Below are 24,454 nucleotides of genomic sequence, written 5' to 3' on the forward strand. Positions count from 1 at the left end.
TTTTGGGGGCCCGGGTTTGAATCCCGCCACAGCAGATGGTGGAATTTGAATTCAGTAAAAAATATCTGGAATTAAGAATCTACTGATGACCATGAAACCATTGTCAATTGTTGGAAAAACCCATCTGTTTCACTAATGTCCTTTAGGGAAGCAAATCTACCATCCTTACCCGATCTGGACTACTTGTGACTCCAGAGCCACAGCAATGTGGGTCTGCCACTCAATTCAAGGGCAATAAGGTTTGGGCAATAAATGCTGCTCCAGCCACTGATGCCCACATCCCATGAATGATTAAAGAAGATATTGTCTGGAGTAGGTGCTGGGTGTCATTCACCAGTGAATCTAACAGAACAGACTGCAGATTGACTTATCATGAAAGAGAGTGGAAAACCAGCTCCAGGCTCAGCACTGGAGGTCCAGGTGAAGGAAGTGAAAAGGAGGAGAGATCTCTTGTATTCTCAGGAGAGCCAGTAAGTCCTCCAGATATGTTGAAAAGGAGATTAGTCTTAAGGGCCTGGATGCAGAACCATGAGATGTTTAATAGTGTCACACAAATCGTCACGGATTATGAATGCATCTTCATAAGCCATGTCCTACCAGCTGTGAGCACTAGTTGCTCAATTCACCAACTCCAGTCACTCAGCAATCTTTATCAAGCAGGACTCATACCAAACATCATTAGCCTCACTTCACCCTTACACACTTAACATTGCTGCAAACCTCCTTCCACATCTCACACTTTGCAGCTATTTGTCCATGATAGCCACCTCATCCAAACGCATTGATGACATTCACTGACACACTTCTCTCCCACTTAAGAACATAAGAACTAGCAGCATGAATAGGCCATTTGGCCCCTCGAACCTGTTCTGCCATTCAATAAAATCATGGCTGATCTTTTCGCGGACTCAGCTCCACTTGTTCACCCGTTCACCATAACCCTTAATTCCTTTCCTGTTCAAACATATAACCATCCTTGCCTTAAAAACATTCAATGAGGTTGCCAAAAAAGGTGGTACACAACAGGAGGCAGCAGGAACTAACTGGAGGGGACAGATGAACCTACAGGTTCTATACCCCATGAGGAGGGCCATTAAGGGAATGCTGAGCCCATGGCCACCAGAGGGACTGAATCCACTAAAGAGGGTGGTATCCTCGTATCTAATCTTCACCATCTGACGAAGGGTCATCCAGACTCAAAACTTTGGCTCTATTCTCTCTTCACAGATGCTGTCAGACCTGCTGAGAGTTTCCAGCATTTTCTGCTTTTGTTTCAGATTCCAGCATCCGCAGTATTTTATCCTCATACCTAAACGCTTCCTTCTCACATTCCACTGCCACCTCATTTAACAAATTCTGTTGATTTACAAGCTGCTGATGGTGTACCTTCATTACTCCCCAATCAGCTTTTTGTCATTCTTTTTATGGGATGTAGGCACCACCAGCTGGACCAGCATTTATTGCCCATCCCTAATAGCCCTTGAGGGGCAACCACATTGCTGTGGGTTTGGAGTCACATGTAGACCAGGTGGGGATAGCAGATTTTCATCCCTTAAGATGTGTTTTTTTTAAATCAACAATTGACAATGGTTTCATGGTCACCATTAAACATTTAATTCCAGATTTTTACTGGATTCAAATTTCACCATCTGCCATTGTGGGATTCGAACCCAGGTACCCAGAGCATTAGCCTGGATCTCTGGGTTACTAGTCCATTGCTAATACCATTATGCCACTGCCTCCCCAAACAATCTGACCCTCGTTCCTTTTTCCTCTCAGATACCTGAAATCTGTAAACTGCTCAGGCACTGGAGGAAGAACAAGAAGACAGCAATGGTGAAGATATACCATCACACAATCTGACACTCAGCCACCAGTTTAGATATAACACTGCGCATAACTTAGAGAACAGCGTTGATATTGGATTTGCGGTAAAACACTGAACACAGGTCCGCTGCAGCTTTGGTATGGGCAAGGATAGTGCAGGCCGCAGCTCACTGGAAGGCAATGTCCCACCCGACTTCTGCAGCAGATGACCTGGATGAGGACTTCAGGGGATCATGCTGCAGAGAAAGCACACACCAAAATGCCTGGGCATTGAGACATCTGCCAGAAAGCCGGCAGTTGAAGTCAGAGTCCAACACCAAATTGACAAAGAGCTTTGAGCTGAGTTTGGAGTCCAACCGTTCCAGCGTGGATGTGGTGGCCAACTCCATCAACACACTGGTGGAACCAACCAACCCAGGATGCAGCATCTGATGGATGATGTTTTAGTTTCCATTGCAACATAAACAGCAGCCAACAAACATCTGAAGGCTGGAATGGAAGTCCATACAGCAGCCACCATGACTGTGGATACCAGTGTTCAAATGGGTTTGCAGGTTAACAGAGCAATCTACCCTCCAACAGATCATTAGGATTGCTGAGGTGCTGCTCCAGTGAGTGGCACTGGCTCTACGCAGCTCAAAGCTGCAATGGCAACTTCAAGCAATGTAGCTGATTGAATAAAACTTGTATCCTCAAAGTCTTTATCTATCTAGCAATGCACACTGAGCACTGACTTTGGCAGTGAATTATGCATTTTTGAATAGAAAAACAGTGGCTTGCCAGACATTGTGATATTATGGGACAGCAAACACAGAATGGTGAACAAATGATTATTAATCATTATGCTAAGACGTTTATTTGGAATCACGAGCTTTTGGAACACTGCTCCTTCATCACTCACCTGATGAAGGAGCAGAGCTCCGGAAGCCTGTGATTCCAAATAAACCTGTTGGACTTTAACCTGGTGTCGTGAGACTTCTTACTGTGACTCACCTGATGAAGGTGCAGCGCTCCGGAAGCTTGAGATTCCAAATAAGCCTGTTGGACTTTAACCTGGCGTTGTGAGACTTATTACTCTAAAACAACACACTACAATATTTGCACACATTACTTAATTAAACTATCTCTGGACTAAATTAACTATAGGAACAGCTGGAAGATAAAGGAAGACTCAAAATTCTGCTGCATACAACAATACCTGTAAAAATTGGCACTGCAGACTATTTGGTGTTGATATGTAATATTATGAAAGAATGTGTAATTCCATTACCAGAATTGGTCCATCTCAGATAAGACCCATCATCGAAAAGCAAATGACTTACGATTTATCTCTTCGGTTAAGTCGTCTCTGAGGGCTCAACTGTCGACGGCGCGGTGATAAGGATTTTCCCCTCTGCCGTTCCTTAACTGGAGACTGGGATCCTGAGGTTTTTATAATCTAGTTCCAAATGAGAAATCAAATAAGAACAAGAATATTAATGCTCAATTTAATGTCGAGTGTCCTTGTGGGATAGCTTGGCTATTGCATGTAGAATGGTTTCATCAAGGCAACAGACAATACAGCTTTTAATGCCGGTTTGATTCATAAACAATAAACATCCCCGTCTCATCTATAAAAAGATGTCGAGTAAGAGGAGCTTTTTTCCCCCCAAATTCTGTAATGCTGTAAACATTCGGAATACCAGCAGCAGAGAAAAATACAATCCTCAGGGCAAATAATCTCTTCTCAGTCATACACCCCAGTGTAATGTGACAATCCAGGCCCCATTTTGCCTAAATTATAACAATTCATATCTGACTATTGAAAAGATACTTCCAAAGCTTGGCTTCATGTCCTTACAAAATTGCATGCATTCTCTTTGAAATGTGTCATATCTCTGATGGGAGAAGATTAGTTGCAGCCAAAGATTCTTCCATTGCTCAGGCAGCAGTTACTCCCGGAGGGCATTAGCGTTAATAAGAAGCAAAAACAGCGGCTGAAAGGTATCAGTTTGAATGTGGGGATGCAAAGTGATGGAGCTTTGGGCTGCACTGTGCTGTGGCAGATTACGAGTGAAGAAGAGTAATACATTCCACTGATAACTCAAAGTTGTTTGGAATAAAAATAATTACCCCACATTTTGAAATCATAGAATCATAGGATCCTACAGTGCAGAAGGAGGCCATGCAGCCAGTCTGCATTGACCACAATCCCCCCACAAGCCCTATTCCCATAACCCCATGCATTTACCCTAGCTAGTCCCCCTGACACTAAGGGGCAATTTAGCATGGCCAATCCACCTAACTTGCACATCTTTGGACGGTGGGAGGAAACCGGAGCATCCAGAGGAAACTCACACAAGTTTCACAGGAAACTCAGACAAGGGGAGAATGTGCAAACTCCACACAGGCAGTGACCCAAGCTGGGAATCAAACCTGGGTCCCTGGCGCCGTGAGGCAGTAATGCTAACCACAATGCCACCGTGCTGCCCTATCTCAGGGGCGGCACGATGGCACAGTGGTTAACACTGCTGCCTCACAGCGCCAGGGACCTGGGTTCCATTCTGGCCTTGGGTGCCTGTCTGTGTGGAGTTTGCACATTCTCCCCGTGGCTCCGTGGGTTTTGTCTGGGTGCTCCAGTTTCCTCCCACAATCCAAAGACATACGGATTAGATGGATTGGCCATGCTAAATTGCCCCCTAGTGTCCAAAGATGTAAAGGTTAGGTGGGTTAGCCATGGTAAATGTGCAGGGTTACAGGGATAAGGCAGGGGGAGAGGGCCTGGGTAAGATGCTCTTTCAGAGAGTCGGTGCAGACTCGATGGGCTGACTGACCTCCTTCTGCACTGTAGGATTCTATGTTCCTTTGGAATTAACACAAAAACACTGAATTATCCGTTAATTTGAATTAGGTAACCTTGAATTAAGAGGAGCGATTATGTAGCATAGCTACTTTTCACTCAGACACAGAGCACTCTGATAAATAGGTATAAAACGTTTTGAGAATTTTCTCTGACTGAGGAATGAGAAGGTTCATTGTAATGTCCTGAAATTAGCTAATTCAACAAAGCTCCGTGGTTGAGACCAGCACCTATCTAGTCTAAGCGAGTATGGAAATAACAGCTGCTTGGTAGTACAGAACGTGCTGTAAAAAGGGACATGCTGTTGAAATTTATCATCTTGCACTCATCAGGAAAGAATCACAAAATGTTGCCAAGGAGAATGCACCAAGCAACAATTATTCCCAAACATTTGTTTAAATTCAACTCTGATTGGTTGCGGCGTTGCCATAGGGAATGCCCCAGGGAACAGTTGTCCCTGAAGCTATTGTTTAGCTGAAAAGAAGTGCAATGCCTGGACATATTACTTTTGCTTACAGAGGATAGGATCCTGCCCATGAAGATAGATAGCTTCTAGCAAGTGCAAGTGGGCCCAACTGATAATTTTGAACTGGTTGTAGTTTAATTCTTAGCACAATTGGGATTGTTAAGTAAGTGCTGTCCAATCGCAGAATCATTTTGAATGTTGGACCCAGGGTGGTTGAGTAGGGTCTGTACTCTGCCTATTGTGAATAGTCCAAAGGGAATTGCTGTTTGATACAATCCACCAGTCATCAGGATGTATTTTACAATAGTGTGCAGATTTGACTCCTACTGCCGTAGCAATTTGCCTCCAAGTGCCTTAGCAAAAAAATACTTGGTCAAAGACACAAGTACGGCATTCAATTCAACTTAAGTTTAGAACAATTTATTCCTTTTCCTTAAACTAAAAAAAAATCATCTGTGGAAGACCTGCAACTGTAAAATTACATACTGGGATACTAGTAAAATTGTTCTAGTTAAAACTACAACAAACACAACAAATGCTTCATCATATTGGCAACTGTGCAATAATCTTACAATTGTTGAGGGGGTTTGTTGTATATTGGAGATTCGGGACACAAACAAGGGAGCTTTATTTAATGATGTGTCTTCTCTTACATAGCTGCATCTTCTATGTCTGATTCCCGCACTCAGCTTGTTAAATCACTTCCAGTGAATTCATGAATGCATCATCACAACAGAGCTTCAATAGGCCAATAAAATTCATGCAAATACACGACGGGGTTAAATGCAGGAAAATGTATACATATGGGCTGAAATTTTCCGGCTGCTCCCGCCGGCGGGATCCTCTGGAAGCTGCATAAAACAGGAAACCCCATTGACAACGGTGGGACCTGAATATCCCGCCGCCAACCAATGGCAGGCCACCTCCACCACCACAGCGGGAGGCGCAGGAAACCCTGCCCATGGTATTAAAACAGCTTTGAGATTTTTAGAAAGAGCAGTGAAAACAATCAAATTCTTTGAGAGGTTAATGGCTTGAAAGTAAATGAAATGTAACAGTCTGAGAGTCTGGGGAATATGTGAAAATATTACTGGGAGGGAAGTTGACTGCAAGCCATCACAGTTCTATTTATATAAATTAAAAATTAACTTTCTTCCCCTTTTGTGATAAAATTCAATGAATCTTAGCCAGGTTTACATTACTTTGAAGCTGTTTTAACATTTGTATAAAATGAAATATGGACAGATCTTCAAAACACTTCTACCTTGTTACAGTGAAACCATCTGGACAAGTCAGTCCATTTGCGATTTTCCCAAGTGACAGACGATCCCATAGGCAATTCTGTCTTTCATAATCAGTAATAGGAACAGCCCCATCCATCTTGTATCTTTACAGCTTTTTGAGGTGTTCTTTCCCTAAGGCCTACTGCCCCCTTAGCACTATTATAAATACATCGCTACAATCTAATGTGTTACCTGACATACATACAGATTGCATTGAAAATATTCCACTCTTTAAAAAAAAGCACCGTGGAAAATCAAAAATACAGTACAATATAGATCCATTAAACTCAAAATCTTCATTGTTTATCACAGAATTACAGAATGATTAAGCAGAGACTTGCCTGCACTGGCTTGCCAAAGAAGCCACTCCCAGTCTTCTCCCCGTCGCCCTGCACATTTTTCCACCTCAAGCAATAATCCAATTCCTTCTTAAATGCTGCAATTGACCCTGCCTCCACCATACTCTCGAGCAGTACATTCCAGAAACCAACCATTCGCTGCAACAAAAGACTTCTCCTCATGTTTCCATTGCTTCTTTTGTCAATTATCTTAAAATCTGGTTCTCGATCCTTCCACAATAGGAATAATTTTTTCCTGTCTGCTCTGTCCAGACCCCTTATGATTTTGTCACTCTCTATCGAATCTCCTCACAACCTTTTCTTCACCAAGGAGGTCAGTTCCAACTTTGCCAATGAAACTACAAAACTAAAGTTCCTCTTTCTTGGGGCTATCTTTGTGAATATTTTCTGCACTCGCTAATGCCTTCACATCATTCCTAAAATGTAGCACCCAGACAAGATAAAATACTCCAATTCAGGCTGAACCAGTATTTTATACAAGTTTAGCATAACCTCCTTGCTTTGGTACTCTGTATCCCTTTTAATAAAACCTAAAATGTTGTATGTTTTATTAATTGCTCTCTCTCCTGCCACCTTCAATGATTTATGCACATGTACACCCAGATCCCTCTGCTCCTGCATCCTCTTTACAATTGTGCCCTTTATTTTGTATTGTCTCTCTGCATTCTTCCTACCAAAATGAATCACTTCACACTTCCCTGCATTAATTTGCATCTGACACTTGTCCGTCCATTCCACTAAAATGCCTGTGTCCTTTTGAAGTTCTGCACTATCGTCCTCACTGTTCATAATGCTCCCAAGTTTTGTATCATCTGCAAGTTTTGAAACTGTGACCTTTACAGCAAGGTCTAGGTCATTAATATATATCAGGAAGAGCAGGGACCTTAACACCGACCCCGAGGAACTGCCTTATGAAACTTTCTCCACTCTGAAAAACATCCATTAACCAAAACTCTGTTTCCTGTCAGTCGGCCAATTTTGTGTCCATGCTGCTAATGTTCCTTTTATCCCATGAGCTCTAACTTTGCTCACAAGTCTTTTGTGTGTCACTTTATCAAAAGCCTTTCCGAATTCTCCAAAATATCACAGTCACTTGGTATTTCTACAAGAATGAGTGTATGTGTACACAGATAGAATTGGCACCAGCCTGGTTATAGGTTGAGGCTGTTTCTCAATGTAACAATGCTTTCAGGGTACCCAGAAAGTGCTAAAAATTAAGCCATATGGCTCCCCCTCCCAAACCAATCAATCTACTTTTCATTTATCTCTATGTCTGACTGTGTGAAAACTTTAGTTCCTGAACTTAAGGACTTGGATGAATTATCAATTCTGGGAAAGTGAGGCCAGAATGTTATGCTCCCCCAAACCCGGTGGGATTTTAGGCGGGGGGGGGGGTGAAATTGTACAAATGGGATTCCCTGTGGGTTCTTGCCCACCCAACTTTGCAGCAAATTTACACTGGGTTGGGTTTTATGCCTCAGAATGGAAGCCTGTCCTTGCCCCAGTTGAGGCCCTTAGTGGCCAATTAATGGCCACTAAAGGGTCATTTTGCACCCAGCCTCAATTTTTAGACTGACGAGCAGATTGGAAATCCATGGAGGAAACCCAAAAATAAAGAAATTTAGATCTCAAGCGGGAAGGATGGGTGGCAGCTTCATCAGAAGCCCCCTTCTGACTAGGGGCATCCTCCCCTTAAGGCCCGATGACCTTCAGACCTCCCTGCCCTACTCGGCCTATTCCCTGAGACCTTGATCGCCGATCCAAGGGCCTTCACACCCTGGATTAATCAAGGTGGTGGTGGGAAGGTGGTCCCCACACAGCACCTTCTCATCCAATTAAATGCACTTGCCCACCACCCAACCCACCACAGGGGGAGAACACAAGATTCCACCCAATGTCTGTCAGGGTCTTCTATGACGGAATCTCAACCAGGGCACAATTACCTTCATTCTCATCTCTCGAGCGTGCTTTTCCAATTCTTTCCTCGTCTCTTCCCTGCTCATCCTTCCCGTGTTTAGAACCAAATGCTTCCACTCGATCTGCTGAAAACTGTGCGGGTCATGCGATACGTACAAGCCAATCTTCACTTTTTTCACAGTGTGCAGATACTTGCTGTAAGAGTCTTCAAATTCGAAAAACAGGTCACTGAGAGTTCGAAAGGCCAAGGGCTTGTCCATCAAGTCCTCTCTCCTGCTCATGCCCAGTGTACCATAGCGACCATTGTAATAGATGCCAAGCACGACATGGTGAAAGTAGTTCCCTGAGAACTGGGTTTTAAAGCTGATTGGGAAACGTTCTACGGCTGCCAGTCCATTTGTAAGGTATCTGATGATTGTATTAAGGCTTCAAATAAATATTTAAAACCGATATTTTAAAATACACACATGGCTCAGCACAGCTATTTATATTAAAGGAAATATTGAGATCATTGTGATAATAAATAACAAAATGCAGTATTAATGACTTGACTGAATAATTCAATTGTAGGTTATGTATGGTGGAAACTTTGGATGAACTTAACCAAAACTAAAACACGTCAAAGAATATTCAATACACTGCTGCTCTGTGCTGTGTCAGATGATCTTGGAGAGCAGTCACACTCTCTCACAATGGTTCTCACTCTCATAAGGAAAGAAAAAGTCACTTATCCAGACTTTTTGCTTCTCACAGCTATCAAGTGACTTTGCCTGGCGAGTACCCTGTGGGGACAACAGATGAGGACAGCATTGGAGTCAGAAGTAATTCCTCTATCCGGTCCATGGACCGACAGTCTTCCCACATCCAGGGCAGATTTTTATGCTCCCCGCTACCCTGGTGAGGAAGGGACATGTAAGCAGGTGGGAGGGGTGGTGGGAGGGGACCCTGCCACTTTCCCAACACTGCCCCGATTAAGTCCTTGGTGAGAAGACCCATCGACAGTCTTCCCGCCCTAGAATCAACTAAAACAAACTCTTAGGAGGTAATTAATACCCGCATAAGGGTCTCACCACGCTGATGATGGTATTAGCCCAGTTACGGGGGGGCGGGGGGGGAGGAACCGTCTATGTGTAATGCACATAAAGCTTTTGGGGTTGTTTGCGGTCTTCTGGGGGAGGTGGGGGGGGCATGTCCCTCATTGTCAGGCACTCAGCACCAGATCATGGGACTCAGCATTGGGAAGGGCGGGTTCATGTGGCGAGGTTGGGAGGGAACGGGGGGGAACAGGAGGGGGGTGCTAAGAGCCACCTTCCTGTCCTTGTTGTTGATATCCCTTCCCATTATCCCCTGCATACCACCTCCATCCCCCCCCACCACGCCCACATTCATCCACCTGAGTCCATCAGTGATCCTAAGCCTCTGATTGGCCAGCAGTTCTCAGGGGACTTCTACATCGAGGCTCCTTAATCCCGGGGAAGAAGATCCACTGCTGCCGAGATAAGTGCCTGAATGGCTCTTCATACAGTAGGCCTTCCCAAAAAGAGGCAACAGGGGGCTCTCGCTGGTTCGCCAACTGGCAAGCAAGACCCTTGACACCTCTGTTAAATACGCCCTCACTGTCTAAGTTCACACATGAAGAATGACCATTTAAGAAATTCAAGAATCTAAAACCTTCTGGAGATGCAGAGGGAAGAAAAGCAACAAAATAAGGACAAAACATTTGAAAGTCAGTCATAGTGAGGAATGTTTCTTTTGGCATTTATTCCTGAGGTGAAATACTGTCTACATCCCATGGGAGTTATTGCCATGGTGAATTGCTAACATGTCCCATTAATCATCCACCCCAAGGTCATCACTTCAAATCATTACAGTTCTTCTCTGTTATGCTTTGGTTCCAGTTTGAATTTATTGCTGTGTTTTAACTGAAAGCATCACTAAGAATTTTTGCTTCAACACCAGTTTCTTGAACAGTGTGTTGGGAAAGGTTGCTTTTACCTTGTGTGCAGTTCAATTAGGAAACTTCCAGCAACTAGTAAGAAAGTCAGTTTTGAAAGCAACATCTGCATTTTCAATTCAAGGTATAGATAAAGTAATCCTCGTCCATCCATACCTTTAATCTGCTTATCAATTAACCATACCACTATTTCGCTCCAGCGTAAGGCTATTAGTATTTTCATTACATTATTTTCACCAACATCTAACTGATTCTTTGACAGATACTCAGAACTTAATTCAGGGTCTGTTCAACAAAGTTATAGTAAGTAAGTTAACATTTCTACCTCTCTCCAGTTCCGAAGAAGAGTCATATTGGACTCCAAACCTTAACTCTATTTCTCTCTCCACAGTTACTGCCAGACTTGCTGTGCTTTTTTGGACATGGTACAAGTGGCATAATTTCCAAATTTAAAAAAAAGCAATTCCACGTCTAGCGTCTGTAACTCAATCTGTTCCCCCTGACCAAGACACCGTAAGCATTTCTGTTCATTCCTCAGAAGCTTCCTTCTGTTGACTAGACTTGCCCCATTGTGTCTCAATGTGTTTTTGAGGTCAGTCGAGTGAGCCTGCCAAATTTTAATATTTCTGCTTTGCCTGGTGGAGCTGAACTGTCTGAACAATCAGTTTGTTCCTCAGGGATCTGCCCCTCTCTGCAACTGCATGAAAGTAGTGTTAGAGGAGAAAGCTTTCGATTCAATTGATATACCATATTCCTTTTCAATTAACCTGTAATTTCCCAGCATTCCCCTATGGGGTTGCTGCCTCCCTATAACAGTATCCCTGGTAGAACATAGAACATAGAACATTACAGCGCAGTACAGGCCCTTTGGCCCTCGATGTTGCGCCGACCAGTGAAACCAATCTAAAGCCCATCTAACCTACACTATTCCAATATCATCCATATGTTTATCCAATGACCATTTAAATGCCCTTAATGTTGACGAGTCCACTACTGCTGCAGGCAGGGCATTCTACGCCCTTACTACTCTCTGAGTGAAGAACCTACCTCTGACATCTGTCCTATATCTATCACCCCTCAATTTAAAGCTATGTCCCCTCATCCCCTCGTCGCCATCCGAGGAAAAAGGCTCTCACTACCCACCCTGTCTAATCCTCTGATCATCTTGTATGCCTCTATTAAGTCACCTCTTAACCTTCTTCTCTCTAACGAAAACAACCCCAAGTCCCTCAGCCTTTCCTCATAAGACCTTCCCACCATACCAGGCAACACCCTGGTAAATCTCCTCTGCACCCTTTCCAATGCTGCCACATCTTCCTATAATGCAGCGACCAGAGCTGTACGCAATACTCCAAGTGCGGCCGCACCAGAGTTTTGTACAGCTGCAACATGATCTCCTGGCTCCGAAACTCAATCCCTCTACCAATAAAAGCTAACACTCCGTACGCCTTCTTAACAACCCTATCAACCTGGGTGCCAACTTTCAGGGATCTATGCACATGCACACCGAGATCTCTCTGTTCATCCACACTACCAAGTATCTTACCATTAGCCCAGTACTCTGTATTCCTGTTACTCCTTCCAAAGTGAATCACCTCACACTTTTCTGCATTGAACTCCATTTGCCACCTCTCAGCCCAGCTCTGCAGCTTATCTATGTCCCTCTATGTATTTTCCCTACATGCCATAAAATAATATTTTCACTATTCACTAATGTTAGTTTGGACATGTTGGAGTTCTAACAATAACTCTCAGTTCAATGTTTCGGACCACTTCTTAGAACCAAAGGCAGCATACCTTCAATTGTGAAGTTTTCATTAGTGTAGCAAAATAGTAAGTTAAATGAATATTATGGGACCCACCATCCATAGGTCCATAATTCTTACATAAGTACAAGGGCTTGCCTGTCGTGAATCTCCATTACTAAAGCCACTGGATTTTCTGGGGTCAGGGTGGGTTCCTTTCTGGCAAGTGTCTATGCCCTGTGAACACATCTTTGATAGAAACATATAAATTAGGAGCAGGAGTAGGCCATTCGGCCCTTCAAGCCTGCACCGCCATTCATTATGATCATAGCTGATCATCCAATTCAATAGCCTGATCCCACTTTCCCCCCATATCCTTTGATGAAGTGCTATATCTAACTCCTTCTTGAAAATGTACAATGTTTTGGCCTCAACTGCTTTCTGTGGTAGCGAATTCCACAGGCTTACCACTCTCTGGGTGAAGAAATTTCTCATCTCAGTCCTAAAAGGTTTACCCTGTATCCTTAGACTGTGACCCCTGGTTCTGGACTCCCATCCCATAGGGAACATCCTTCTTGGGTTTCTATGAGATCCCTGGGGGAGGGGAGCTCATGAAGGACAATGAGGGACATGCTCCACCCCTCTCCCCCAGAAGGCTGCAAACAACCCTGAAAGGGTTGGCTTTATGTGCTCTCAACATGGCAGGTTCCCCTCCCCGCAACTGGGCAAATACCAGTTAATACCTATATTCGCTGAACCCCAGTGAATATAATTATAACTGACTCAATCTCTCCTCATATGTCAGTCCCATCGTCCAAGGGAATCAGCCTGGTAACCCTTCATTGCACTCGCTCTATAGCAGGAACATCCTTCCTCAGATAAGGGGACCAAAGCTGCACACAATATTCCAGGTGTGGCCTCATCAAGGCCCTGTATAATTGCAGCAAGACATCCCTGCTCCTGCACTTGAATACTCTCGCTATAAAGGCCAATATATAATTTTGCCTTTTTTTACTGTCTGCTACACCTGCATGCATACCATCAGTGACTGGTGTACAAGGACACCCACGTTTCATTGCATAATCCCCTCTCTCAAGTTATAGCCATTCATATAATAATCTGTCTTCCTGTTTTTGCTACCAAAGTGGATCTCATATTTATCCAAATTATACTGTATCTGCCATGCATTTACCCAGTCATTCAGCTTGTTAAAATCATACTGAAGCATCTCTGCATCCTCCTCGCAGCTCACCCTCCCACCCAGCTTTGTGCCATCTGCAAATTTGGAGATATTGCATTTAGTTCGCTCATCTAAATCATTAATATATATAGTGAATAGCTGGGGTCCTAGATCCCTGCAGTACCCCACTAGTCACTGCCTGCCATTTGGAAAAAGACCTATTTGTTCCTACTCTTTGTTTTCTGTCTGCCAACCAGTTTTCTATCCATCTCAATACAATACCCCAATTCCATGTGCTTTAACTTTACATGCTAACTCTCTTGTGGGATTTTGTACAAAACCTTCTGAAAGTCCAAATAAACCACATCCACTAGTTCTCCCTCGTCAACTCTACTAGTTACATCTTCAAAGAATTCCAGTGGATTTGTCAAGCATGATTTCTCTTTTGTAAATCCATGCTGACCCTGTCTGATTCTAACACTGTTTTCCAAGTATTCTGCTATAAAATCCATGATAAAGGGCTGTAGAATTTTCCCCACTACTGGCATCAGGCTGACTGGTCTACAAGTCCCTGTTTTCTCTCCAGCTCCCTTGTTAAATAGTGGGGTTACATTAGCTACCCTCCAAATCTGTAAGAACTATCCCAGAGTCTATAGAATCTTGGAAGATGGCCATGATAATGCATCCATTATTTCTAAGGCCATTTCCTCAAGTACTCTGGGATGTTGACTCAATGTTCACCATTTGCAGAGGAGTCAGAAGGAAATGGCACGAAGGGGTTTAAAAGATACAGAAGGTTAATCATTGTGGGCTATAGGGCTCTATTGAGGGGACTGAGGATGAAGAAAAGTGTTTTGCAAAATTAGTTAGGATCCTGTGATCATCCGGCAATAAGGTTACTTCAGTTGCAAGCAATAAAAGAACTAACTTCGCAAAGTAAATCAAAGTAAAGGTTTAATAAAGAAACTTCATTACACCACCACATGGGGCCAAGCCCTGGGCCACATAAGTTCCCCACAATTCCCAACTGCTTTTTATTTATACCAGGTCAGCCGGGTCATTATTTTGCCATTGGTTACATTGTCTACTGGGACAGCTGGTCAGCTGACCCCCACAGCATGTTACCATTGGTTACATTATAAAAGATTCCAATGTTACCATTGGTTACATCATAACACCCTGGACTTCCAGATGAGTTCCAAATCTCCAGTTAGTAACCAGATGTTGGAGTGTGGCGACTAGGGGATTTTCACAGTAACTTCATTGCAGTGTTAATGTAAGCCTACTTGTGACACTAATAAATAAAATTAAATAAATAACATGTCCTTTCGCCTGGCAACTCATCCTAGTCTGGTGACAAAGGAAAATCCTGACTTGGGAGTCCCCTCTGCTCTGGCTGTGATCTCTCTCTTATTTGGGTGAACTTGCGTGGAGAGGGCAGAGATTCCTACCCCCAGAAAGGACTGCAAATAAGGGATGAAGGCCTGAGACCTGATGTGAGTACTTGAACCTATTTCCCATCTTTCCCACCACATTCCCACCCAATGTCCGATAGGATAGTACCAGAGACCTGGAGAAAATCAGGCAGTCACTAGAAAATGCTGACAGGGAGGAAATTATTATTTCTGGATATATTTATTATGGGTTGTGACAATTCCTCTTGGCCACCTGCACTGGCTTGGCATTGCAACACAACTTTTCAACATAATAGGATTATTACACAACCATTTAACTGTGTTTATGTGTGCTAAAATTGATCATTAGTAAAGCAAAGTAAAAACAAGTATATTTTAGATAACTACATCTAATACCCAATTGCCACAAGACTCCAGGCTTCGAATTTCCTCATGGATTCTGTCCAAATTTGTCAAACATGATTTCCATTTTGTACAGTAATGTTGGCTTTGTCTGATTAGATGATGATTTTTAAGTGCATTGTTAATACTTCCTCAATATTCGATTCCCAACAGCTGACATCAGGCTAACTGGCCGACAGTTCCCCGTTTTATCTCTTCCCCTCTTTCCTGAATAGTGGTGTTACATTTGTTAACTTCCAATCTGCAGGGACTATTCCAGAATCTCAGGAATTTCGGAAAACCATAGCCAGCACATCCACTATCTCTGCAGCTACCTCTTTTGGAACCTCTGGATTTAGGCAATCAGGTTAGAAAAATCATAGAATCCCTACAGTGCAGAAGGAGGCCATTCAGCCCATTGAGTCCGCACTGACAACAATCCCACCCAGGCCTTATCCCCGTAACCCTACATATTTACCCCGCTAATCCCTCTAACCTACGCATCCCAGGACACTAAGGAGCAATTTAGCATGACCAATGCACCTAGCCCACACATCTTTGGACTGTGGGAGGAAACCGGAGCACCTGGAGGAAATCCACTCAGACATGGGGAGAACATGCAAACTCCACACAGTCAGTGACAAAAGCTGGGAATCAAACCCAAACCCGTGGAGCTGTGAGACAGCAGTGCTAACCACTGTGCCATCGTGCCGCCCTGTGGATTTATCGACTTTTAATCCCTGAATTTATCTCTGCTGACATTCCTCACTCATTTTATCCTCTAATTTACGCTCTGTTTCTGTTAAATAACGAGTGTTTTCTACTGTGGAGACACAGAATATTAGTTCAATGTCTTTCATTTCCTCATTCCCTGTGATGATATCTCCTGTCTCTACTTCTAAAGGATCAATGTTGACTTTAGCTACTCTCTTCCTTTTTATATCCTTGTAAAAGCTCTTACAATCTGTTTTCATATTCCTGGCTAGTTTACTTCCATATTCTATTTTTTTTCTCCTTTTTAATCAACATTTTGATGGTCCTTTTCTGGTGTCTAAAACACTCCCAATTCTTAGACTCATTCTTTGCAACATAAGGGAGGGAGCAGGTCATGTAGAAAAGAGGGGATTTGAGCTGAGGGCAGGGGAAACTGCCCCTGATGAGTGACCCTCCCCCTTCCTTCCTGCCCTTTAGACATTTAAGTTTAAAAATCAGGCTTCTCACTCTCACTCTGTTGCCCAAGGCAAATGTTTCATGGCATGGACAGTGTATTATCAGGGTGAATTGTCTTGAAAACAAACCTTATTGACTGTTAATTATTCATTTAAATTTGGTGGGCTGACGATTTTGACACCCACCTGCCCTCGTATTATGGGGGAGAGGTTGGGGGGTGGGTGGGAAAGTGGAGAGATAGATGCCCACCCATTTTATGTGCTCCCCTGACTCCGCCCCCCCCGCAGCCCCCGCCCCACCCTCCCCCTCCCCCCCCATGGGAAACACACTCACCAGGGAAACTAAAATTCAGCCCACAGTGCGTGTATTTTTGTCATTGAAAGAATAAATTGAAACATCAGCCTTCCTTTGAATTTCCTCGACCGACCCCTAGAAAGAGTTCTTGAATAAGAACAATAAGGACATTTTTCTTAAACCGAACTTGGATCCAAAGCCACAGGAATGTGTTTCTGTCTGTTAGTCGTTGGATGGACTATTTCTCAACTTTTTAAAACAAAAACCTCACACACTGGAAACAATAACACCTCAATATTGTTATATCCTGTTATATGCCACAAGTGAATCACCTTCAAAGTGTTTTGAATACAAACATGTCAGATCATCCCTTTATCGTGTCAGATACAAGCACAAAACTCCTTTAACTGGAACTATCTCCAGTGAATCATCATCACCAACACAGCAGTGGCTCCTTCCAACTCTCTCACCAAAGGAAGCCTCTGTTCTCTTTTTTTTAAATGAATTGTTGAAATTCTTAAAATATTGTAGGTATTTTTGTAATTGGTTTTGAAATAAACACATCAACCTCTTGACTCCATATAAACTGCTGTGATTGAGGACTATAATCCCAGCCAGCTCCGAGGAAACTTTCCACTCCTCCTCAGTTTTCTGAATCCAGTGGAACCTCGGCTGACAAACTGCAGCGGTGCCATCAGCTGATTCTCTCACTGCCGCCGTGGTTATTGGATTCTCCCCCCTCATCAATACCATTCTGAAGCTGAACCAGTTCTCATTCATTGTTCAGCGTTTTCTCTCCCACAACATGTGCCCAATTGTCTCCGTGGACTTCGCCCTGTGTCTCTGATTTGGTTCAAACGGTACAGTGGCACAGTGGTTAATTAAAGTTAATTTATTAATGTCACAAGTAGGCTTACATTAACACTGCAATGAAGTTACTGTGAAAATCCCCTAGTCGTCACTCCGGTGCCTGTTTGGGTACACTGAGGGGGAATTTAGCATGGCCAATGCACCTAACCAGCACGTCTTTCGGACTGTGGGAGCAAACTGGAGCACCCGGAGGAAACCCACGCAGACACGGGGAGAACGTGCAGACTCTGCAAAGACAGTGACCCGAGCTGGAATCAAACCCGGCTCCCTGGCGCTGTGAGGCAGCAGTGCTAACCACTGTGCCACCGTCCCCATTAGCACTGCTGCCTCACAGCGCCAGGGACCTGGGTTCAATTCCCAGCGTGGGTGATTGTGCAGACTCCGCAAAGACATTCTCGCCAAGTCTGCGTGGGTTTCCTCTGGGTACTCTGGTTTCCCCCCACAGTCCAAAGGTTAGGTGCATTGGCCATGCTAAATTCTCCCTCAGTATACCCAAACGGGCGCCAGAGTGTGGCGACTGGGAGATCTTCACAGTAACTTCATTGCAGTGTCAATGTAAGTCTACTTGTGAAACTAATAAATAAGCTTTAAACTTTAACTCACTGTCTCACTGCCCACAGTTTACCACCATCATGGTGGGGTCGGAGCTGCTGGAAGCCTGGGTTCCTCTGCATGATTTTGAGCTTCAGCCACGCACAGCATGGAGTCTGATTGAGTTGACTTCCAGGTGGGGTAGGCAGCAATCTCAGGGAGGCTGCAGGACCATGTAGATCTGTATCCTAAACAGGAGTGTGGGGGTGGGGGGAAGAGATCCAGGTGGGAGTGATGGTGATGCCGGTCGGGAGGGTCGGATCCAAGGTGGGGGGTGGGGGATGATGGGAATTGATGGCAATCGGGGGAGAGGGGCGAGTGATGTTTGATCTGGGAGCTGGCTAGAATCCTGGGGGTATCTGATTCTTTATCCTTTGGGATTCCAGTCCTGGGAGGTGGAGGGTGCGATTCTGGGGCAAGATATGGTACAAGGTCTAGTCCAGGGTCTGGGGGAGTCAGAAATGGAGGAGGTCAGATTTTGGGGTCCTGGGATGGGTAGGAATTCTGGTCGTGTGATCCCTGGGTGGGGTGTTGGATCCCAGGGCTCAATCCTGGGGTCCAGGATGGTAAGAAGTCTCGCAACACCAGGTCCAACAGGTTTATTTGGTAGCAAAAGCCACTAGCTTTCAGAGCGCTGCTCCTTCGTCGGGTAAGTGGAAGTTCTGTTCACAAACAGGACAAGATGGATCAGAGGATTCAATGGTGGGAGAGGGGCAGAGACATCAAGGGGGATGGGGAGATATCAGAGACCTTAGCCAATTGGATAGGGGGCTTTTCTGTGGGAAGACCTGGCACCATATTTTTAAAATCAGGCACTTTACTGGTCAGCCATGGGCTTCCCATGTGATTAAGGCCCCACCCTGAGAGTTGAGGTTAGAACAAAGAACAATACAGCACTGGAACAGGCCCTTCGGCCCTCCAAGCCCGTGCCGCTCCCTGGTCCAAACTAGACCATTCTTTTGTATCCCTCCATTCCCACTCCATTCATATGGATATCTAGATAAGTCTTAAACGTTCCCAGTGTCCCCGCCTCCACCACCTTGCCTGGCAGCGCATTCCAGGCCCCCACCACCCTCTGTGTAAAATATGTCCTTCTGATATCTGTGTTAAACCTTGGCAGATCATCTTCACCAGCAGCGCTGCAAGAAGCAATGGCTGATGCAGGTGATGCTCTGAGGCTTTCATCAGGGATTGTTGCAGGAGGGGTTCGCTGGTAAGGGAAGGGTAAGGCCCTTTTCCAATACCAGGTCCTGTATCAGGCAGCGAGTGCCTCGTGTCAGTGAGGGACGCCCCTACCTACCCCAGTAGACCCAAAGGGTTTGCTGGGCAGCCTTCAGGAGGAAGGGAGACTCATGTGGCTCCCATTAAATCCCCGAGCCACCACTGAACTCCAGTAAGCCCAGGGATAATTGGCTTTAAGTTGGCTCCTGAATGAACCTATTTGACATCCCATTGCCAGCAGGCAGGTTTCCCACATTGGGCCCTCCCCACCACTAAAACCGGAGACAGTTTTCTCAATGCTGGGAATCGGACACGATTCTCCTGGCCCCTCCAACCCCCACCATTATGCCCACTCTGGCAGAATCCATTAAATTCCGCCAAGGCTTAAACAAAAGGTGCAGAATATAATTGGGTATTGTCTTTTTAAAATAAGAATGGTTCTTTCATAGGAAAGACAATATAGCAAATAAGCACCATCCTCTGAGAATGGCAGGGATGGCTGAACAGACTGGAAATCTTGGCTGCAGCCTAGTGTTACCAGCAGTGAAGTTGAGCAGTGACCCCAGGCAGCTGTCGGAAGGAGATCTCATAGACAGGGAACCCGTCTGATTACTAAGAAGGGAAACTACAATCAAAAGTTGCAGGTACTTAGGTTACTTGTATGATTAATAGTCAACAACATGATTATTTTTCTAATCAATACTTTCTTTTTTCTTTCTCAACTTTTAAAAATCTGGAGCAGTTTTCTGTAATCAGCTTGAATAAACCAAAAGCTTCTTAAGCCTCATGACCTTTTGAGTGACTCATCAATTTGTTCCCTTGTAATTTGCAGGTCAAAATGAACTATAAATTTGGTTGAGTGCTGTGTAATCTCACATCAGGAAGAACTCCAGGAGAAGCAGTACAGTTACTGACCCAGTAACATGATTACCATACATGGGGGGAGATTCTCCGACTTCACCATGCTGCTAGTAGGTTGCGCCGGTCTCGGAGAATAGCGTGAGGGCCTAAAAATCCGTTTCGCACTCAGTGCCAAACAGTTTGAGAGTCTCTGGGCCCCTTCCTAATGGTGCAAACTGGTTCACGCCCAGATAGGGTGTGTGTCTGATTAGCATATTTAAAGTAGCATTTAAATATCCATATCCATATCAAGTCCCAGCGCATGGAATTCACTGGCCTTTGGGCGCCGCACGATAACAGCAAGAATTAGTAGTGGTTTCCACTAGCAGAGACCTGGCACGATGGTCACACTGGAGGCCACTGAAGCCCCTGGTGGTCAGGGGCATGGCTGGGCAGTGCCCATCAGTGGCCACCTGGCACTACCCAACTGGCACACCAGTGGTGCCTGGCAATCAAATTCTTTCAAACAGTGTTCAATGCTCACTATATTGACTGTACAGCTCTGTAGCTTAATTGCCACTTTTGTGATTTTGATGACAGTACCTTTCTTATGCCTGTTCTGTGGTCACATAAGTAATGTTCAGTTCAAGAAACTAACTCTGTGGCATTGTTTGCATGAGTAGATGATTACATACTGTGAACACAATTACACAACCAGCTAAAAATCCCAGGAATAGATAACTGTTGTAGGGCTGTAGTGCAATATTTGACTGTATCACAAATTTGACCACATAAAGTTGGAATAAATCTCTATACCGGGCGGCATGGTGGCATAGTGGTTAGCACTGCTGCCTCATGGTGCCAGAGAACCGGGTTCGATTCCTAGCTTGGGTCACTGTCTGTCCGGAGTCTGCACATTCTCCCCATGTCTGCGTGGGTTTCCTCTGGGAGCTCCGGTTTCCTCCCACCCTCCATAAGACGTGCTGATTAGGTGCATTGGCCATGCTAAATTCTCCCTCAGTGTATCTGAACAGGCGCTGGAGTGTGGCGGCCAAGGGATTTTCACAGTAACTTCATTGCAGTGTTAATGTAAGCCTACTTGTGACACTAATACATGAACGTTAAACTAGACGCATTAGGCCCACAGTCGCACTCTACTGTGGGTGGCGGGAAGAGAGGTACATAGGGCAGGGACCTCAGTGCAGATGAGAAACATCTGGCAGGAAAGAAAATAATTTTATTTATAGCCAACATTTCATGATCATTGAAAGTCCCAAAATGCTTTGCAGCAGATGAAGAACTTTTGAAATGTAGTCACTGTCTTGATGTAGGAAATGTAGCAGCTAATTTGCATACAGCACATTCCCAGAAACAACAATAGGATAATCATCAAATCATTTGTTTAATGATGCTGGCTGAGGGATAAATATTGAGCAGGGCACTAGGGAGAGCTCCCCTGCTCTTCTTCAATATAGTGCCATGGGATCTATAGGTAAAGTCACCATAGTCTCAGATGACCATAGACTGCTCTCTCCTTTGAGCTGAGGATCACTGCACCTCAGGCAATAGGCAAAGTTGAGAAGGTGTGGCCTTCATGAATAACCGTGGGATCTATAACGTCCAGCTGAGAGGGTAGATGGAGCCTTAATTTCAACAGCTTATCCAAAAAACACAGGATCACCCTCAGTACTACGCTGCAGTGGTCTTAGTCATTGAGTATGCTCAAAGCAGAAGTCAATAGATTTCTAGATATCAGTGACATCAAGTGATGCGGGAGTCGTGCTGAAAGATGACATTGATCTCGTTAAATGGTGGAGCAGGCTCAAGGGGCCGAATGGCCAACTCCTGCTCCTTTGTTACTATGTCCTGTGTCAGCCTAAATTTTCTGCTCACGCTCCTGGAGTGGGAATGAGGCCCACACAATCATCCGGCCAGAGGTCAGCGTGGTACCATTGCAGCCAAAATGGGGAGGTAGGAATGGGAAACCGTTCGGGGAGTTAGTCAAATTATTCAAGAACAGAATAGGCCAAAACCTGCCAACAGGTTTCCTGTCTGCCTTGAAGTATGGAATGGTCTGGCTTCTGACAGCGCAACATTGGAAAAGAATCATTTATCTTTTTGTTCTTTGCCAGTTCCAACATTTTTGGAACATCCAAATCTAAGTAGTATTTGAACTCCCCATTTTCATTTTTATTTATTATGAAGAATTCTGTCTCACATCATTTCTGTGGCTTTTAATATGTTTTAGGACATTGAGTAACCTTTCATTTTCAAGGCTGCGTTTTAGGACAAGAAGTTGTTGCGAAAACTGTTACAAAGTGGTGATTTAAGAACACTGCGGGAGACTTTAGCTTGTCATCTTCGAAAGGAAGCTGTAATTTGCGAGTTATAAATACAAACCTCTCTTCAAAAAGAGGGTTTGAAAACTTCCTTTGAAGGTTTGAAAGGAGCCATGTGTATGTCAGCTTAATTGAAGATTGTGCGGTAAACACAAAGAGACTGTCCTCCTCCAGTCTCCAGCACGTTATCTGTGCCGTGCTCATCCACAACAGAGCAAAGTAAGCAGATTTGTTCCTCACAAACACACGACTGCCTCGCATTGGGAAGATTGATGCTGCCTGAGATTCTCTCCGTTTGCCGAGAGCCCGGGTTTGGGCAGTGTAAATTAGAAGTAGCTGGGGATGATGGAGTGGAGGGGGATTTTCAACTTTGGCTCAGAGTCAGCCATTCCTCCCTGGCATTGGTCCAAGGCCACAGTAAAGAGGCCCGAGCCATTTTCAGGGGAGTTATGGGCATCAAAACAAGCAATCTTCTACAGCTCACCAGTTCAAGATGGCTGAAAAGAGAGCTGCTTCCGCACAGTCACCTGGTCACATGCCAACTTGGGGAAGGGGAAGGTGGAGAGGGGGCAGGGGAGTTAGGTGGGGACAAAAATGAAAAAGAACAAAGAGAAGTACAGTACAGGAACAGGCCCTTCGGCCCTCCAAGCCTGCGCCGATCATGTTGCCCTAACTAAACTAAAAAAAAACCTGCCCTTACTCAGTCCATATTCTTCTATTCCCTCCCTCTTCATGTAACCATCCAGATTCCTCTTAAATGTTGCTAATCAGCCTGCTTCCACCAGCTCCTCTGGCAGCGTGTTCCAGGCACCCCCTACTCTGCATGAAAAACTTCCCCCGCACATCTCCCTTAAACTTTCCCTTTCTCACCTTAAACCTGTGTCCCCTTGTAATTGACACTTCCACCCTTCCTCACTCTATTTATCCCCTAGATTACAGTCCATTTCAGGTATGAAACCTGTGCCTTCTACTGTGAAAACGGACACAAAGGCCGTGATATTCCAGCCTTACTGTGGAGGGACCTGACGTGGAGAATGTGGCGGACCAGACAAAGGCCTATTGACCTTCAGCGGGACTGGAATATCCCAGCGGCGAGTAGGGCCAGGAAATCCCAGCCAAAGGGTTTGTTCAATGCCTTTGCTATTTCCTCATTGCCAAGATAATTTAGCCTGTCTCTGCTTCCAAGAGGTTTTCCAAAATACCTTAGATTTGGGAATGGTCCCAAATCCATTTGGGAATGGATTGAAAGTTGGCATCACTTTTCAAGAAAAGAGGGAGAGAGAAAACCCTTTAATGTTATTTACTCGCTTCCTCTTTATATACTTATAAAAGCTCTGACAACCTGTTTTATATTTCTGGTTGGTTTACTCTCCGATGCTCTTTTTATTAACTTTTTGGTAGCCTTCTTCTGGTTTCTAAAACACTCCCAATCCTCAGACCTGTTACCGTTTTTTGCAACATTATAAGTCTTTTCTTTTAATCTAATAGATCCTTAACTTCCTGAGTGATCCTTGGATCGGTCTTACTCACTCAGTTTTTATTTATCAATGGAATATATCTTTTGTTGAAGATTTTGAATTCCCCAACAAGCCGTAGGGCTTGGTGTTATTGAATATATTCAAGGCTAAGTTAGTGTTATGAATGTGCCTGGTAACAAGTAATACCAAGAATGTAACAACACTTAACAGGTAGAAGCCACCAGCATTTCAAAAAGCATTTCACAGGATGTGAGTCTCCCAGTTTTCGACAGACGAGAAGAATAC

General features: G+C 44.4%; 1 protein-coding gene across 1 annotated transcript in view; it reads right to left on the minus strand.

The window, feature by feature from the left end:
• vash2 (vasohibin 2) overlaps positions 1-24,454 on the minus strand; it is a 146,730-nt gene that overhangs the window by 53,486 nt on the left and 68,790 nt on the right. The window contains exons 5-6 of the mRNA XM_078230553.1: positions 8,718-9,099; positions 3,150-3,265 (exon numbers count right to left, since the gene is read on the minus strand). Of these exons, the coding sequence (XP_078086679.1) occupies positions 3,150-3,265; positions 8,718-9,099 (498 nt within the window). The remainder of the gene's footprint in view (positions 1-3,149; positions 3,266-8,717; positions 9,100-24,454) is intronic.

The sequence above is a fragment of the Mustelus asterias genome, chromosome 15 (assembly GCF_964213995.1).
Source record: "Mustelus asterias chromosome 15, sMusAst1.hap1.1, whole genome shotgun sequence".
Taxonomy (NCBI): domain Eukaryota; kingdom Metazoa; phylum Chordata; class Chondrichthyes; order Carcharhiniformes; family Triakidae; genus Mustelus; species Mustelus asterias.